The 19,475-nt window shown below is 41.7% G+C and overlaps 1 protein-coding gene across 5 annotated transcripts in view; it reads left to right on the top strand.

Annotated features, from left to right (window-relative positions):
* Positions 1-19,475, top strand: part of KDM3B (lysine demethylase 3B) — a 73,265-nt gene that overhangs the window by 1,263 nt on the left and 52,527 nt on the right. For all 5 annotated transcript variants that reach the window (XM_089526617.1, XM_089526622.1, XM_089526628.1 and 2 more), the window contains exons 2-4: positions 13,962-14,129; positions 14,465-14,578; positions 16,318-16,423. In XM_089526617.1, coding sequence (XP_089382743.1) covers positions 13,962-14,129; positions 14,465-14,578; positions 16,318-16,423 — 388 coding nt within the window. The remainder of the gene's footprint in view (positions 1-13,961; positions 14,130-14,464; positions 14,579-16,317; positions 16,424-19,475) is intronic.

Genomic DNA, 19,475 nt, shown 5'->3' with positions numbered 1-19,475 from the left:
TTGTAAGCATAATAATGGTGGGGAAGGTGGGTGTCGGTATTCATTCTGGGTTGTGTTTTCCCATGTGTTAAATGGAGTATGTATTATCAGTTGGAAGCAAGGGTGAATATCTGGTGTCCTTTCAGTGTTGCCTCCATGGTCAGTCCAGCAGAGCAGTCATTGCATGTATAACACAGGCACATGCAACACTACTTCCTGCTTTCCCCATGACTTCTTGTTCAGTTTTCTGCAGTGGGAAGTAGATGTATGCTAAGGGCATGTTTCGAAAGGGCATGTAAAGGATAGGGCACCACAGAATGGGGGTCTCACTAGTCACAAAAATGTTCTTGATGTTGCCAATAAATTCAGTATAAGGCAGTAGCTGGTTTTCAGTTCCTAATGCTGACCTACATTTTTTTTCGTAATTAACTGCAAATGATGCTTATTTCCCAAAAGGAAACTGAGAACACAAAGGACAGGGGCTGAATAAGTAACTTGTCCAAGAAACTGACTGTAAGTAGAGATTGCATACCAGCCCTGAAAGCTAAATCCCCCTTTTTATATTACTAAGAGAACCAGTAATGCTTAGAAAACACTGCACACCCTTCCAAACCTCCACATGCTCAAATCCACACAATTCTCTCCAAAAGGAATAAGGCAAAACCCAATCCTCCAAATTAACAAGATGTTCTCTACTGCTCTCACTTCCACCAGTCTCCTCCTTTTTGAAATAGACATTTCCAGCAAAACATAAGCTTCAGCTGCTTTTCTCTTTACCTTTCTTATGGAGAGGTCTCAGGGGAAAGGAAGAACGTCATGATGCCTGGTTAGCTGGAAGCTGAGACTTGCCCACAAAAGCTGTGTAAATTTACAGCGCTTTATAAATAAAGGTTAATAATAATAATAATAATAATAATCATTGTGTGTGTGGAAATTAAACAAGAGAAGCAAGAGGCCTTCAAGATAGAGATAGATCTTGGAGGGATGTGTGGTCTGCAGCCACTGTATTTAAGTCTTTCATTGGAGACACACTAAAGAATGGATTGGAAATGTACAGGAAACAAATACTGCAAATGCAACTGATCATTTTCATTATGGAGTATAGGAAAGCTGAGGAGGAGGAAGTGGAATCTTACAGCTTACGTGGGCTGATGCTTTCCCATGCATAAGTGATTCTGAGAGAATAATTTTTGGTAGCTTAAATATGCACCTGACATACAGTTCAAGTTGGTTTAGAAATTGTACAGGTATACCCCAGTTAACAAGTAGATGTGTTACTAGACATTAGTTCTTTAACAGAAACTTTGTTACCAGAGGCAACAAAGGTCCGGTACAGACGGGCACGTTGCAGCAATATTAGGCTCGATAAGGCTGGGTGTCCAGACATGCCTAGCCCTAGTGACATCACAGGTGCACATGCCCATCCACACAATGGGCACCACAGCTGCACAGCTGTGGCGCCGCATACAGACACCTATCAGCAGAAGTGTCACAGGGCTGCATAGCAGCCCTTATGATGGCACAAAAAAGGAGCTGCCTAGAGCAGTTCATTTTTGAGTGCACATCTGTGTAGCCATATGTAGATGCTGCTGCACAGCTGTGCAGAAAAGAGGGGCGGCGTTTCTGGTGTGTGTCAGTCTACAATAGGCAAGGTTAACGGCAGCTTCCTCTAGCCAATCCCTTACTAAGCATGCTTGAAGTGCAAACGGTGGGGAATAGGTAAGCCTGTCTTGCCAGCTCTCTCTAGTTTTTAACGTTTAGCCACCAAAATGGAAATCTTAAGAAAAGTGGAGACTATTGAAAGAAAAAAATATCACCCAAGTTGCATTTTGAAAGAAGCTTTCAAGTGATCTCTACAAGATTCAAAATATTTTTGTTTACTTATGCAAGGCTTTCTTGACCTGGTTGCTTCATGTCACATGTACATAATGTTAGTATTGAATAAGAAGTTTACTGAAACATGTTCAATTGCTGTTCCTTTCTGTGGTCTCGGAACCTATCCCTTTTCTTTCCATAGTATTTCTACTTCTGATACCAATATTTCTGTTAAAGGAATAAAGACCAGGAAACATCTACTTTGTTATCTGCAGTGAAAACAGTTCTGAAAAGTATCAGATGAAGGTGTTTGAACTTTCTGTTTATAGATTAGGCAAGTCTGAATTGGGTAAAGCTCACTGGGTTTGGGCTCATATCTATGTTGACCATTACTAGTCCAAAATACTATCTCTGGTAAGAACTGGTGCTTCCCATTAAAAGTACTTACTATAAAACTTTCTGATTTATCTGCATAATGCTGAACTGTCTGAGAGATAACCATCTTCTGGATACTTCGTTAGTGTTTGTGATTTATAAGCTCCTCTTATTCTTGAGCTCTGATGCGGTTCGTTGCTACTGATAGGCAGTAGATTTAGGACAGAGTTTACTTTTCTCACCCTGTTCATAAACTAGCTTTTAGACTTTGGCCTGCTGCTTTCAGAAGACAGAGTGAGGCTAGAACAACCACTGAATTTGTCTCAATGTGTCTCATGTTGATGCCACTTTGTACTTGTCCTAATTAGTAAATAGAAGCCTAAGGTCCAAAACACACTGCAGAAACAATCCAGTCAGAGACTGCTTTAGCTGCCCTGGCTCAATGCTAGGTAGTCCTGGGTAGCAGTAGTGTTTGTGAGACACTGAGCCTTCTCTATCAGAGCGTTCTGCTAACACAATAAACTACAATTCCCAGGATTCCCTAGCACACGAGCCAGGGCAGTTGAAGCGGTCTCAAACTAGATTATTTCTACAGTGTGTTTTGGACCTAACATTTGGATGCTTATGACTAGCTTTTCTACTCCTTTTGCTTGTCCTGTTATGAATGAAACGATAGATCTTTTCTGGAGAAAATATAGCATATATTTAGGTGTTAGTAATGGTAACAAGCTTTCTGTCAGATGATCATAAATATTGGCTAAAATAATTACGGTGCAGTTTTAAAATAATTTTAAGTTTTTTTATTTAGTATTTTAGTATCTTTAGAATTTAATATGTATAGTAAAATAGTATTTTTAATATTTAGGGGTTTTGTATTCGTATTTTAATATTTAGTAAGTGTATTTTTAAGAGACGGTACATGAAGCAGTGGGCATTTCAGTATTGGAAAGTATAATTGTTATATTTGGCGGGGGGGGGAGGACTAGTGATTTGTTTTTATTTATTTTAATCATGTTTATCCTGCTTTTCACCAAAATGGTTTTTGGAACATCTTGCATACAATCAATAAAAGGCAACCTATGTCAGCAGGCTTACAATGGAGAAAGCCATTGCAAGGGGGAAAGGATGGGGAGGAAATTGCCAGGAATGCAAGCACTGTATTCTTTCAACAAGGCTGGTGGAGTGGCCCTGCTTCCTACCTCATCTCCCATTGTTTTGGCATTCTAGATTTATTGCTGGTGATGACAGCTGAAAGAAGACCCTTTTGAGAACTGTTTTTTCACTGAGAATGCTGGGATGATTTTGTGGTCTCCTTCTTGAGTTTTACTGGAGTGCTTCATAATAATTAAGAAATTAGTTTTTAGAGCCACTGTGTTGTAGTGGTTTGAGTGTTAGACTATGACTCTGAAGATGAGAGTTTCCAGCTCAGCCATGAAACCCACTGGGTGACCTTGGGCAAGTCACAAACTCTCAGCCTCAGGGGAAGGCAATGGCAAACCTCCTCTGAACAAATCTTACCAATAAAATCCCATGATAATGGTTGCCTTAGGGTTGCCATAAATCAAAAGGACTTGAGGGCACACAACAACAAACAAGTCAGATGTAGATAAATCATGACCATTACAATAAATGCCCTAATTTTGTTGCACAATTTGGAAGTAGGTAAGGGCCAAAATTAAAATAGACTAAAGTTCTTTGGACCAGAGATAGGTTTTTAGTAGCTCACTTTTCAAGTAAAGGGATAATTAATGATTAAACTTTTTCCAAATAAACCATGTTATAAAAAAGGAAATTTCAATTAGTATCCGTTAATTACATTTATTAATTAAGATTTTTGCTTATCATAAAATTACATTAATGTTTAAAAAATTACTTTGCTAAGCGGAACAAGTTTTAATACACTTTTAAGGTTTTCTTACTGCTTACAACATTTAGTTAATGGGAAGTATTACACCTCTTGTCCCCAATTAGTTTATTGTACTCTAGAATCATGTTTGAAATGGTTGTTTTCAAAATATGTTCCAAGTATTATTGGATTGGGTTGATCATTACCAGTTAGTCTGACATCAATACCAGGAAAGGTTCTAGAGCAGATCATTAGAGAATCTGTGAATATCTGGAAGGCAATTCCATAATCACAAAAATTCAACATGGGTTTCAGAGAAACAAGTCATGCCAGACAAATCTAATTTTTTTTTTTTTTTTGGATAAAATTACCAGCTCGGTAGATGAAGGGAATGCTGTGGATATAGTATATCTTGATTTCAGTAAGACCTTTGACATGGTTCCCCATGACATTCTTGCAAAGAAGCTTGTAAAATGTGGGTTAGACAAGGTAACTGTTACATGGATTTGTAACTGGTTGACCGGCCGAACCCAAAGGGTGCTCAACAATGGCTTCTTTTCATCCTGGAGAGAAGTGACCAGTGGGGTCCCACAGGGCTCTGTCCTGGGCCCAGTGCTATTCAACATCTTTATCAATGACTTTGATGACAGAATTGGGGACATACTTATCAAATTTGCAGATGACACCAAATTAGGAGGAGTAGCAAATACCTCAGAGGACAGGATCAAAATTCAAAACAACCTGAATAGACTAGAAAGCTGGGCCAAAGCTAACAAAATGAACTTCAGCAGGGAGAAATGTAAGGTACTGCACTTAGGGCGGAAAAATGAAATGCACAGATATAGGATGGGGGACACCTGTCTGAATGAAACTATGTGTGAAAGGGATCTATGAGTCCAAGTAGAACAAAAGTTGAACATGAGTCAATAGTGTGATGTGGTAGCTAAAAAGGCCAATGTGATTCTAGGTTTCATCAATAGAAGTATAATGTGTAGATCAAGGGAAGTAATAGTACCACTCTATTATGCTCTGGTCAGGCCCCACCTGAAATATTGTGTCAAGTTCTGGACACCACAATTTAAAAAGGACATTGAGAAACTGGAGCATGTCCAAAGGAGGGCGACAAAAATGATGAAGGGCCTAGAAACCATGCCCTATGTGGAACGATTTAGGGAGCTGAGGATGTTTAGCGAGGAGAAGAGACGGTTAAGAGGTTATATGATATCCTTGTTTAAATATTTGCAGGGATGTCATATTGAGGAGGGAGCAAGCTTGTTTTTTGCTGTTCCAGAAAACAGGACTTGGAACAATGGATGCAAGCTCCAGGAAAAGAGATTCCATTTCAACATTAGGAGGAACTTCCTGACAGTAAGGGCTGTTTGATAGTGGAACAAACTCCCTTGGAGTTTGGTGGAGTCTCCTTCTTTGGAGGTCTTTAAACAGAGGCTGGATGGCCATCTGTTGGATATGCTTTGATTGAGATTTCCTGCATGCCAGTGGTCTCTTCCAACACTACGATTCTCAGATTACCTAGGCGCTTTACAGACGGGCCCTATGGGGTGCCATCGTGACGTGCTAGGGTTGCATCAAGGCGTCCTTTACAGAAACCCTGTAACCCTAGTATGTACCTGCCGCTCCATAATGGCGACGCCCTGTATACAAGGATGCCGCCATTATGACGCCATGTCCGCACCGCAGCCAAACGGTGCGGGCGTGACATGCTCGCGCTGCTGCAGGATGCTTGTGGTGCCCTTTTAGTGGTGCCGGAAGGAGCCTGGCAGTGGCTTCCTGGGGTGTCCTGGGTCATAAAGCCCCAAGGACACCCCTTTCCCGGCCGGGGGGGGGGGGGAGCAGCGTTTTGCCGCTTCCCCAAGGCCTGGAAAAGCAGCAGATCGAGGCCTCCGGGGCTGGCACTGTGGCTGCTCAGGCCCCAATCTTGTGGGGATTGCGGCGCCTGCAGGCCGCCCCAAAGGCGTGGTCTGTATCACACCCAAGTTATCAAGTGTCTACAGCAGAAATGTGGACACTTTATCTTTAATCTGGGAATTTTGATGAGAAAAAGATAGTATTCATATGATTTACCAGGGATTTTGGGAGAATAAGAGTGATTAAAATGTCACAGATACCACAATAAAAGGAACAATGAATTAAAATGTGTTCACTTCTCCATCACATGGTCACATGTGGTACTTTCCTTTAAAGTTCAGATAGTAGTAAATTAAAGTAGACTACTACAAATGACAATAAAGTTACTTTTATAAGGGTTTTTAGTGCCTGACTAGTTCTTTTCCTCCCTCCTCATCCTCCATTTAGGTGGAAGTTTTCTTCAGCAGCATTGGCATTGGGAGGGTGGTGAAGGAGAGCTTGGGACTAAGACCGGGCTGTGGCGGAGGAGATTTTGGGGGAGCGTTCCCCATTCCTCCTCCTCGGGAGTAAGGTCAAGCTGAGGAGGAGCCTTACCCAAGTAGCTGGCTGGTTCTTACTAACCAGCTACCATGCATTCTACAGGAAGTTGTCCCACCTCCTCACAGGCCACTGCAAATCGTTTAGTGAGTCGCATGCATGTTGCGCAGGCCTGATCTATGGTTTGCATAATCGCATTAGCACTAATGTATGGAAGCAATAGACCAGTCATATTTTTAGTTTTTTGTGAGTTTTTTGGGCTTTGTGGCCATGCTCTAGAAGAGTTTCTTCCTGACGTTTTGCCAGCATCAGTGGCTGGCATCTTCAACTTCACATCAGTCATATTTTGTTTATGTTAAGCATACATTAGGTTCTTTTTGATGTTTGCATTCCAGATGAATTGATATGCCTTTTCAAAGTACACTTCATTTAGGATATAGGGAGATCTTGTAGCACCTTTGAATCTAACTGAAAGAAAGAAGTTGACAGTATGCGCTTTCGTAGACTTGTCTGTTTCCTCAGATGCATCTCCACCAAATGCATCTCTACCAAATGCATCTGAGGAAGTAGACTTAAGTCTACCTTTGTTAAATTTTACTTTAGTTGTGTGGTTGTTATAGAAGCTGATTACACAGTGCCTTGTCTGTTTCTTTTTGTGTGTGTGCAAGAGCCTTTGGAAAAGTATTTTTAGATCTTAGTCTTTTCCACATATGTGTTCATGTAAGTTTATAATTTTAATATAATAGTGTTTCTCCTATCATGACTAGTAACAAAATCATTGTAGCATTACTTTTATTTCTGAAAGGCTCCTAAAAGAATTGGTGATTTCAAACTTTAGGTGCAGGGCTTGTTTTTAGTAATTAAACAATTACTTACTTGTTTAATATTTTAAGTCTGTTAGTATCTGACACTTAGAATTTCTGACACATCTTTTTAATTTACCCTACCTTCATCTAATCCCAACTTCTCATTAGCTGAATATGAATACAAATATAAATTTGTGTATTATATGACTCATGTTTGAGTGGTCTATCCATGTGCATGGTCAGACTGTCCTAAAGACTTTACAAATTCTAACAGTTCCCAAAGTTGTAACTGAAAGATTTTATTAAAACCATGAACGCCAATATACTGCTCTTCAGATGATAGCAATAGCAAGTCTATTGTTATACCGCTTATCAGTGAACCAGCACTCCCTAAGTGGTTTACAGTGTGTAAGCCAGTAGCCCCCAACAAGCTGGGTACCTATTTTACTGACGTATGAAAGGATGGAAGGCTGAATGGACCTTGGGCCCCTCCTCTAGGATTGAATTTCCAACCTTGTGGCTGCAGTAAGGCATCTAACCACTGCGCCACCAGGACTCCTTGGATTCTTCTTGGATGCTCATCCTTACTTTTAAAAAATACTTCAACATTCAAGTCTATTTTTCATCCCACTTATTAAAGAGAGAGGATGTTGTCCGGTTAGTCCCACATCCTAAACAGCTTCTGACAGAAAAACAGGGAGGGGTGGTAGTTCTCAGCCCAGCCCAGCTCAGCCCAGCCTGCTCTAAAGCAGACCAGAGGGAGAGTGCTGAGGAGCGGAAGGTCCCATTATGCAAGTGCAAACTTCTTTCTGTAGTGTTGAATTTCACGGAAAGCTGACCTCTGTTAACATCTCCTCAGACAGTAGTGGGGGCAGATCAGTAAGTGTGACAAACGCTTTTCAAAGAAAAGTGCCAGGCAAACTTTTAAAAGTAGGAAATAGCATTGTCTGAAAAATAAATAGCTCTGTTTTGTCCTTACTGCAATAAAAATATTTCTGCAATGATCAGTGAACCAATTACCTCCTTAAAGATCTTTACCGCTGTTTGATTGTGGTTTTGTATTATCCATATGAATGGTACTTTGCACCGAATGCTTGATGTTTGGTTCTTAAGACAATTTTTTTAAGACTGACAAATGTTGATACATGGTACATGTGATAATGTTGATAATGGTCCATATTATCAAATTGTGATCATTTTTACTTTGCACAGTAGGTGCTACTGTTAAGCATGCATTATTTTGTTGTCTGGAGAGAATGTAACTTCTTCCAGAACTGAAAATTATTTTTATTTTAGAGAGTATTGGTATTTCTCTTTCCACATTCCTTTATAATTCTGCTTCTAAAATTACTTGGGAGGTATCTAATCTGCATCATGAATCTTTATGCTGTTTGTTGTCATAGTAAATAAAAATTTTAAAAGTATGGAAGTGACTCTATATAAATATTTTAGCAAGATGTTGCAGTATAATAGTACCAGCTGACATCATTTTAAAATTGCCAGGCTTGTTACTGACTGCAGGAAGATGGAGTTGGAGGGAGAAGGGGGCATCAGAAATGACCTATACAGGTTTTTATAAAAGGAGGCATAATAATAGTTCTGTTGAAAAATATGGCATGATGAGGTTTAATTACACTACATGAAACACTGCTCTTGTATATCCATCATCAAGACTACTGATATGTAAAACCAAAGTGCTTTACCACAATTACTTGATATACTAGTCAGGTAAAGTGAGACATAGGTTTAACTAAATAGGCACTTTTTAGTAGGAATTTTTTTGTTGGTTTGTTTTTTGTAATGCAGAATTGTAGTTGGTGGTTAAGAGAAAAAACGGGAGCCATGGAAGATTTTTTAAAGGAAATTAATATTTTCATATTAAACCCACACTTATTGAAATGCTTTAATAAATAAACTGCTTAATTCATAAGTCAGTTCACATATACAATTATACTATTTGAAATATAGAATGTAAAAATATAAAAGCCTTTCCCCGCTGCTTGCATTATTGTGAATATTAGTTGTTGTCTTGTGTTGAAGTCATTTCCGACTTATGGCGACCCTAAGGTGAACCTGTACTAAAGAGAGGCTGTGCTCTTTGCTATCCGTGCACATATATCTTGGTTACTGTCATCTGAGGAGTAGGAAAAAATTAAAAAAATCACTAATGTTATAGTCAGCAAAATAAAGTGTATTATTTAGTATTTATAGTATTTAGGTAAGAAATATATTTGGATTGAAAAATTAACTCAATGTTGACAATACTGAAATTGTCAATAGTATATCATCTTCACTAGTTGTGAAGATTGCCCCCTCCATATATCTTCTGAAGTGTTTCATAATTCCAAAAGAGAAAATATTAAGAGTTGTTGGTTTTTTCTTCTTTGTTCCCCAAAGTTTCTATTTTTTCACTAGAAAGAAAATTTCATACATACAAATAAGGCATAACCCTATATTACAAGACGGAATACCAATTCAGCCCTCAGACAAGTCTTTATTGGGTTAAAGGAAACTGTAAAGTAGTGACTAATGAAGCAATGTGTCTTTCAAAATGGCAGATATGGGGCAAGTTCTGATATTCAGGGTGAAACCCATGCAGTGTTAATGAATGTCCAGAGGGCCCGCTTCATACGCGGGCACACTTTACACGGTTTTCAGCATATGCTGAAAGCCACGCTGGCAGAAGGGGGCGGCACGTCCGATAGGGAATAATGGGGCCTGTGCCGCCACGTGCACAAGCCCCATTCATTTAAATGGGGCTTGAGCATAGGTGGAATTCGATTTACGCGGGGGAGTCCAGAATGGATCCCCTGCGTAAAGAAAGGGCAGACTGTATATATTTCAGAAATTCAGACCTTACTGTATTAATTAGATACGCAACATAACATCAGAGCTCTCTTTGGTACCACCTATTTTATCAGTGCCATGTACATGTAGACCTGTTTTCTTTTTTTCAGTCCCACATCTCCTGCTGGCTCTCTGATATTTTTGTTTAGGTCAGGGGTTCCCAACCTGGGGGTCACGCAACCCTTTCGTGGGGGTCGCCAGGTTGGAAATCCCCCTGCCTCCCCCCTTTTCTCCGCGGGTGCTGGCGCTAGCTCCCGACTCTTTCTCTTCTCCCTGCAAGCGCTGGCCCTCGCAAGGAGAAGGGGATAGGGGTGGGGCCGCCTCCTCCTCTCCCTCCCTTCCCGCAGCTGCCAGACTGCCGCGGGGAGGCAGGGAAGGGGGCGGGGGTCCTCCTCCTCCCTCCCTTCCCATGGCTGCCAGACAGCCGCGGGGAGGAAGGGACGATCGGGGCTGCCTCCTCCTTTTCTCCCTGCGGCTGCCAGGCAACCACGGGGAGAAAGGGACGGGACTACAAGCCCCAGAGACCTTTGCGGCCGGAAGTCCCACCCCTTCTCCCCTAGTGGCCTCCCTAATTGGTTGGGAGGTTGGGAAGGGGCGGGACCTCCGGCCGCAAAGCCTGCTGGGGCTTGTAGGCAGCTGGAAGTCCTGCCCCTTCCTGGCCTCCCAACCTATCAGGGGGGCCACGGGTGGGACTTTCCTCCCCAAAGGGGGTTGCGGCCCAACAAAGGTTGGGAACCACTGGTTTAGGTGCTTTACCGTCATGTCAGCCTCACTATGTCCAAGACCATCTTCCCACTCAAGCTCTCCTTGATTTAAAAAAATATCCCATTGCCACCCACTTGTTGAACAGGAACACAGCTAAAACTCTATCCTGGACACCTGTCTTTCCTTTGTTTGCTCTACTCAGTCTGCTGTTGAGTTCTGTTCCTTCTGTCTTTATATTTCAAAAAGAGGGGCCTTTCTCTTTTCAGAACCTCTGGTCTGTACCTTGGTCATCTCTTCCCTAAAGTATTGTGATCTTCTCTTCCGATGCATTGTTTCCTGACATATTTTGATCACTCTCCTGCCAGATTCAAAGACATATCCATGTTAGTCTGGATCAGTATGCAAAAAGATATTGTAGCTGTTTTGAGAATGAGAGCAAGAAGGTTGTAGCATAAGCTTTTGTAGACTGAATCTAGTAGCTTATGCGATGAAAGCTTATGCTGCAACCTTCTTTCAGTCTCAAAGGACAAAGACAATTAAACAGTATAGAATTTAAAATTACATAACAGTTAAAACGAATAATAGTGGCAGAGTCATAATATATATGTGGGGGGGGGGGGCAATCACCACATGGCTGAGTAGTTTATTCTGGAAAGGCCTGCCGGAAGAGATCTGTCTTGACAACTTTCTTGAAGCTGTCTAAGTTGGTGATTTGACACATCTCGTCCGGCAGGCTGTTCCACAGGCTGGGAGTGGTTGCAGAAAATGCCCTCTGGGAAGTTGCAGTCAGTCTAGTTTTTATAGGTTGCAATAAATTCTTCCCAGAGGACCTGAGAGTACGAGGCAGATTATATGGGAGTAGGCGATCCCTTAGATAGGTTGGGCCCAAGCCATGTAGGGCTTTAAAGGTAATAACCAACGCCTTGTACTGTGCTCGAAAACTAATAGGCAGCCAGTGGAGTGACTTTAATACTGGTGTTATATGGTCACTCTTAGACGTTCCAGTGATCAACCTGGTCGCCATATTCTGTACCCATTGAAGTTTTCGGACTAGGCACAAGGGTAGCCCCATGTAGAGCGCATTGCCTGTCCTGAAGCCAGTTTGAAATGGATCTAGATAATCGGCTTCATCCAAAACCACTTGGAGCTGAAGAGCAACAGCCCTCTTGATCACCTTGCTCAAACATGGCAGATGGGATACAGGCCTATAGTTTTTCATGTCAGGGTCCTAGGAAGGCTTTTTCAGAAATGGTCTGCTTCTTTTAAAGCAGATGGTACATGACCTTCCCTAAGGGATGCACTGATGACACATCTAAGAAGTGCCATCAAGGCATAACCCCCCTGGACAGCCAGCCATGATGGGCAGGGATCGAGGGGTTGTTCGGTCAATAAATCTGTACAAAGTATTGTTCCAGAATTGGACATTAACATTATTCATCTGTTTGTAGGGTGCTTGTAGCCCTTGATTGACTTGTGCCACCATTAAAGTGGGACAGGAAGCAGGGGTTCCTTTTCCTTTTTCTGTTTTCCAAAACTTCCTGAAAAAGTTCTCCCCTTGATGTGGTCCTCCAGGAAGAGGTGAAATGGCCTATCAGTGTTCTGAGAAAGAATATCAATGCCCTTCTAGCCCTCCATGCTTACTAGAGGGCTTGAGGAAAAGGCAGAGTATTTTCAGACTTGCAAGAAGCTTAGGTTTAAAAAAAAAACGGTACATAGGCATTTCCTCTGCTTCCCCCCCCCCCCCCCCAATGCCTTGCTCTTCTTCAGAGTTTTCTACAGAATTGCAAAGTCTTTGCTTTTCCCTCCAACCCTCTAGCAACTCCAGGGGCTTGGGGAAGGGTGGGGAGGGGATTTTTCTCTCACTGGGATCCCTTTGTATGAGAAAAGAAACAGGCATTTCTCCAGCTGTGTCTTATCTTATCAACACCTCTGTATAAACAAGACTCTAGGGAAAAAAACCCTTCCCCTCTCCCAAGCCTTGTGAATGTAACCAGAACACAGAAAGGATGGGTCGTTTAGGCAGGCTAAAAAGAAAAAGAAAAAACAAGAGACTTCTTTTTCTTACCATCACGCATATCACAGTAAAAGCTAAAGAAAACATAGCCTTTTTCTGAAGCTATCTATAATGCTAAAGGGAAAGATATTGAATTTTTAAAGAGGTAGGGTGTTGTAGTAGTTTGAGTCTTGGACTATGAGTCTGGAGATCAGGGCTCAATTTCCAGCTTGGCCATGAAACCCACTGGCTGACCTTGGGCAGATCACATGCTCTTGGTCTCTGGGGAAGGCAGTGGCAACTCTTTTGAACAAATTTTACCAAGAAGACTCTTGATAGGTTTGCATTGGGTCACCATAAGTAGGAAATCACTTGAAGGCACACAACGATAAGAGGAAGACAATGACAAACCACCTATGAGTATTACTTGCCTGGTAAAAGTCTGTGAAATTCATAGGGTTGACAGGCATCGTGAAGGCACATACAGAGGGAGAGACACACTGTACTGTAGTGCTTGACTCTTGGACTAATCCCCACTCAAGCATGGAAACACACTGGGTCATGCTCTCAGCCTCAGAGGAAGAGGATGGCAAATCCCCTTTGAAGAAGTCTATCCAAGAAAACCCTATGATATGTTCACAATGTTTGTAATCACATGCCATTCCTCTCTTAGGATTGCCATAAGTCAAAATCAAAGGCATAAAACCAGCAGAGATACAGGCTTAGGGGCTCTTCAGACTGGCCATTAAGGCTGGCCTGTTGGCAGATTCAGGGCATCATGTCCACATGACACATGCCCCAACTCCCCCCCCCGGACACTGCGTACTGCTCCACACAGCGTACGGCGATACAGCGGTCCTTTGGCACTGCATCCGCACAACACAGTGCCGAAGGAGCGCCATATAGCCATGGCTATTGCGCCCTTTCCAGGACACAAAAAGGAGCCGCTTTTTGCAGCTCTTTTTGCATCCTGAAAAGGCCAGATCGGGGCCGCGGCATTCGGTTGCTGCAGCCCCGATCCGGCTAGGAAAGGATCAGCATGACACCACTCTTAAGGGCTGTGTGTACAGCCCCTCAGTTGATAAGACAAGCTGATATTTATAAACCTCTGTTCAAGATACACATTTGATTGCCTGGTTGTTCTAACTTTGCACACTTTTGTGATAGAAAGAAATTCTGGAATCTCTTGCAGATATTTGTGGAATTTGACCGGTGCACTTGGAAGCAACATGCTTGGGTAAAGGTTCATGCAGAAGAAGTGATAGTTCTGATGCTGGAAGCATCTCTGGTATGGGTCCCTCGAAGTGAGCCAATTCTGCTTCAAGGAACTAGAGTATCAGTTGAGCATTGGCCTGCATTGGTGAGTATCTCCACCTTTCTTTTTGCCATTAATCAGAAGTTAATAAACAGTGTCTGTTTTTTAAAAAGATAATCTGAATTTCAACTATCATTGAAAAGTTGAAAAATTCAAACCTGCGAAATTAAAACACTGCAGGGGTTTTTAATGTTCTTTTATAAAGTGGTGTTAGAAACTTTTTAGCTTAAATAATGGAGTGCTATTCCAGCAAAATAGGCAGGTTGTGTGGAACAGAGACTTGTGCAGTAGATCTATTTTGAAATTTGTGAGAATTTCTAATTTCAAATAAGGGTGCTGCTATCTGTTTTCATGTTGTATTTGTTTCTTGTCATTCACAGACCTTCACTCCTTTAGTTGATAAGCTGGGTTTAGGTACTGTGGTTCCAGTAGAATCTCTTGTAGACCGTGACTTGAGATTCCTGTCTGATGCCAGTGAATTAAGTCACTTCCAGGTAAATTAGCAGTGCACAAATTGATGGTACAGTTGTTATTTGTCATGATTTCGCTAAACATTATGTAGAATATGATCCAGGTACTTGATAGAAAATATAATGACTAGAGATTACTTAAAAACTTTAAAATAAAAATTTGCTGGCCAAATGGCCGTAATAAAGTTATTATTATTATTATTATTATTATTATTATTATTAAAATAAATTTTGGGGGGGGAACCCTAAAGCAATGGATGTAGCATTACATTTGATTGCCTTGCTGCGTAACCTCTACACAGGGCAAGAGGCTACTGTTAGAACAAAATACAGAGAAACAGAATGGTTCCATTTAGAAAAAGGGTCTGATAGGGTTGCACGTATATGCCGAAAATATCATATGCAGAGCAGGCTTAGACTCAGAAGAAAGAGGAGTGAAGATCAGAGGAAGAAGCATCAACAATCTAATATACTGAGGTGACACCATACTAGTAGCATAAAATGATGACCAGGAACAATTACTGAAGAAAAAAAAGAAAGTGCGAAGGCAGACTTAATGATAAACATCAATAAAACAAAAATAATGACCACATTTATATAAATTCAATCTAGAAGACTATGAAATTGAAATATTCAAAGATTTCCCATACTTTGAATCAATCATCAATCTAGAACAGAGATTGCAGTGAAGAAAGTGGAAGAAAACTAGGACTGGAAGGGTAGCTATGAAAGAACTAGACAGGATCTTAAAAAGCATAGATATAACACTAAACACTAAAGTAAGAATCATCTAACAGGAGAGCCAACATGGTGTTGTGGTTAGAGTGTTGGACTATGACTTTGGAGACCTGGGTTTTCCCCTGCTCATCCATGAAACCCACCGGGTGACCTTGGGCAAGTAATATGCTCTCATCCTAAGGGGAAGACAATGGCAACACTCCTCTAAAGAACTCGTGCCAAGAAAACCCCATGATAGGTTTGCCTTATAGTCGCCATAATTCGGAAACAACTTGAAGGTACACAACAACAACATGGGGTTCTATAGAGATAATAATTCCCACTTGGGTATTCCTAAAATATTACTTTGTGACCTTGGGCCATTAAGTCCAAATTAAAGTACTTCATTGCTGTTTTAGTAATCTAAAAAGAATTCATTGAGCCAAATCTGTGGAGCTTCATGGAGATTAGGTAAGAGACACATGAAAATACATGTCCCTTACCAGTGCACTTCGAACCAACTGTGCAGGAAAAGCTTATGCCATGTTACAAAAATTTGAACAAGTTGATTTTCATTGTGAAAATCAAGATACATCAGATTTTTAGCAGAAGTAAGACCTGATGGCTTTAAAATTCTGTGTTATGCAACAGAGTTGTTTTGGCTCTTGATCGCAGGATTTTCACATTACATTGCAAAGGTGTGCTGTGTGAAAAGAGTCCTGGTCCACTTGGTTGCCTGACTAAGTAATCCCCGAGTGAAGATGTATTGTATACACATTATACAACAAATGCAGCAGGGTATTTGTTGCTCTTTTGCCTTTGCCAAAATATACATGCATGGATATGCAGCAGTGAATGAGTAAAGCCAAGTAAGTAGTGTCAGAATGACTTTAGAAGCAGTGGTGAAACTCACTGCTGGTAATTACTCCTGTTATTGTGGAGAGTGAACATCAGGAAACAAAGGAATCATGACTTACAAGCAGTATCATTATGCTTTCATCCATTTCTAGCACAGCTTGTTTCATGTTGAAAACATTTCTTGGCAGATGGCAACAGAAAGTCAGAACCACCTTCTTCAGCAGCAGCCTGTATTGAGGGAAGCTGTCAATGCATTGATCAGTGACCAGAAGCTCCAGGAGATATTTAGCAGAGGTAAGACGAACTGCCTTTCATTTAAAAATACACACACAGACACAAGATTCTCTGATACTTAGATTCTGCTTCTAACTACTGATTGTATTCCTACATTGGCAGTTGGGTGCTTTCTTTTATGTTTCAAGAGTGTTGCGATAGCCATATTTGCACCTTTAGTTGTAATGCTGTGATGTCAGCAATAAATTGGATGAATGGAAAGATGAAAATTAATCCAGACAGGTCAGTGATGCATCTGGGCAGAGAATGGATAATAGGAGTTGATGGATTTTTCTTGGATTTGAGATAGCAGCCCCCTCGTGAACTCTTAATTTGTGACTAGAGTGACCTTCTTGATCTGCATTTTAATCCTGGATTTCAGCATGCTGCCCTGTGGAATGGAGTGCTCCACACAGTGAGATTGATTTCCCAGCTTCATCTATTCTCGAATCATCAGCTCTCACCACAGGGGAGTTCCATCACATTTGGATTATTATAGTGTAGGTATTTGGGGCTGCCTTTGAAAAGTGTGAAAGTTTCTTTCCTGGGACCACACTTCATGGTATTGGTTACTTGTGTAACTCTCTTGTAACATTAGCTCCATTCTATTCTAGTATGTATGTTTATACGTACAGTTTAATATTCTGCTCGTGACTTTTAAAACCCTAAATGGTTTGGAGCAAGGTTTTTCTCCTATGAAACTTTCTTTATGTTCTGGCCATACTACAACATATTGAGGGCTGGAAGAACAGATCTTCTCAGTGACTTTGCCCCAGTCTTCACACCGGGCTAAAGATAATAATAATAATAATAATAATAATTTATTTATAGCCCGCCCAATCACAAGGAATCCAGACGGGTTACAACAGTAAAAATAAAGATAATAAAATAAAATACAATAAATAAATAAATAAAATACAATAAAATTAAAGAGAGTGTAGTGAGTACATTCACAGTTAGGCCTGATGGAAGTTGGGCCTCTCTTTTTCACTCCCTCCCAGGTCTGATGATGATGTCATGGAGGGAGGGCTCTTCTTCTTGAGGCAAGGATTTTATTTTAATTAATTTTAATTTAATTCTTCTCATTAAATTTAAGAGAAGAATTGGTGGACAGAGTGACATAAGTCACAGTAAATGGGGAGTAGAACTAGGTAGGGAAGGCTTGCCGGAAGAGTTCCGTTTTAAGAGCCTTCTTAAAGGCTGTAAGAGTAGAAATGTCACGGATCTCCTTCGGCAGGTCATTCCATAGCTTCGGAGCTGCGATGGAAAAGGCCCTCTGGGTGACTGAAGTTAGCCTAGATTTTATTGGCTGAAGTAGATTCTTCCCCGAGGACCTTAGAGTGCGGGACGGACAGTATGGAAGTAGGCGATCTCTTAAGTATTCTGGACCCAAGCCATGTAGGGCTTTGAAGGTAATCACCAACACCTTGTACCTTGCCCGGAAACTAATTGGCAGCCAGTGAAGGGATTTCAAAACCGGTGTTATGTGATCGGTACGACGAGTACCTGTAATTAACCTGGCTGCCATATTTTGTACAAGTTGAAGTTTCTGAACTTGGCACAAGGGTAGCCCCATATACAGCGCATTACAGAAGTCCAATCGAGAGGTGACCAGCGCATGTACAACTGTTTCAAGGTCTCCCTGCTCCAGGAAGGGGCGCAGCTGGCGTATCAGCCGAAGCTGATAACAAGTGCTCCTGACTGTCGCATCTACCTGAGCTGTCAGGTGAAGCGATGAGTCAAGGAGCACCCCTAAGCTGCGGACAGAGTCTTTCAGGGGAAGTGTGACCCCATCCAAAACTGGCTGACATAATTCCATACCTGGGCTTGGGTTTCCTATAACAAGTACCTCCGTCTTACCTGGATTCAGCTTGAGTCGGTTTTCCCTCATCCAGTCCATTACCGCCCCAAGACAGGCATTCAGAGGAGAGATGCCATCCATAGACACTGCATCAGTTTGAGACATAGAGAAATATATTTGGGTGTCATCAGCGTACTGATAACATCCTGCCCCATGTCTCCGGATGATTTTTCCCAGCGGCTTCATGTAAATGTTAAACAGCATAGGAGACAATATTGTGCCCTGGGGTACACCAAATTTTATCTCTCTTTTAGAAGAGCAACTGTCTCCTAGCGCCACCATCTGGAATCTGCCTGAGAGGTAGGACCGGAACCACTGTAGAACAGTGCCTCCGATACCTAACTCTCTCAGGCGTTCTAGAAGGATACCATGGTCGATGGTATCGAAGGCCGCTGAGAGGTCTAAGAGCACCAGCAGGGTCACACTTCCCCTGTCAATGCCTAGACGGAGATCATCAACTAAGGCGACCAAGGCCATCTCAACTCCGTATCCTGCCCTGAATCCGGTTTGAAATGGGTCCAGATAATCAGCTTCATCCAAGACTGCCTGTAGTTGATTGGCGACTGCCCTCTCGATCACCTTGCTCAAGAATGGCAACGGAGTTGAAAACCATCCTGTTCAGAGAAGCCTTCCCAGACATCGCATAATTGTCGCTTACTATCTGATGTTCTGTTGTTGACTGTTTATTGATCCATTTCCTGTATTGCTATGTACTGTATATGTATTATCCTACTTGTGAGTATGTATTTTCCCTGGATAATGATTAACCTTCCATTTTGAAGCCAAGCCCTCCCTCCTGTCCATCTGCCTTGGTCCAGGCCTCGGAGGTTGAGAGGAACTGCTGGACCTCTTACCCTTTCCCGTCACCACTCCCTTCTCCTTCTGTGTCATGTCTTTTTAGATTGTAAGCCTGAGGGCAGGGAACCGTCTAACTAAAAAGATTGCATGTACAGCGCTGTGTAAATTTACAGCGCTTCATAAATAAAGGTTAATAATAATAATAACAATGAGACTGGCCTATAGTTATTTCTATCCAGAGGGTCCAGGGAGGGCTTTTTTAAGAGTGGTCTGACCACTGCCTCCTTAAGACAAGAAGGCAGGGTACCCTCCCTGAAGGATGCATTGATTATATTTTTCAGCATCAGCTTGACTATATCACCCCCCTGGACGGCCAGCCAGGATGGGCAAGGGTCAAGAGGGCAAGTCGTTTTT

The sequence above is a fragment of the Sceloporus occidentalis genome, unplaced genomic scaffold (genome assembly GCF_023333645.1).
Source record: "Sceloporus occidentalis isolate IW3139 unplaced genomic scaffold, rSceOcc1.0.p SCAF_1, whole genome shotgun sequence".
In the NCBI taxonomy this organism is placed as follows: Eukaryota; Metazoa; Chordata; class Lepidosauria; order Squamata; family Phrynosomatidae; genus Sceloporus; species Sceloporus occidentalis.
The sequence above is the reverse complement of the archived record's forward strand: the minus strand, read 5'-3'. Positions and strand labels throughout refer to the sequence as shown.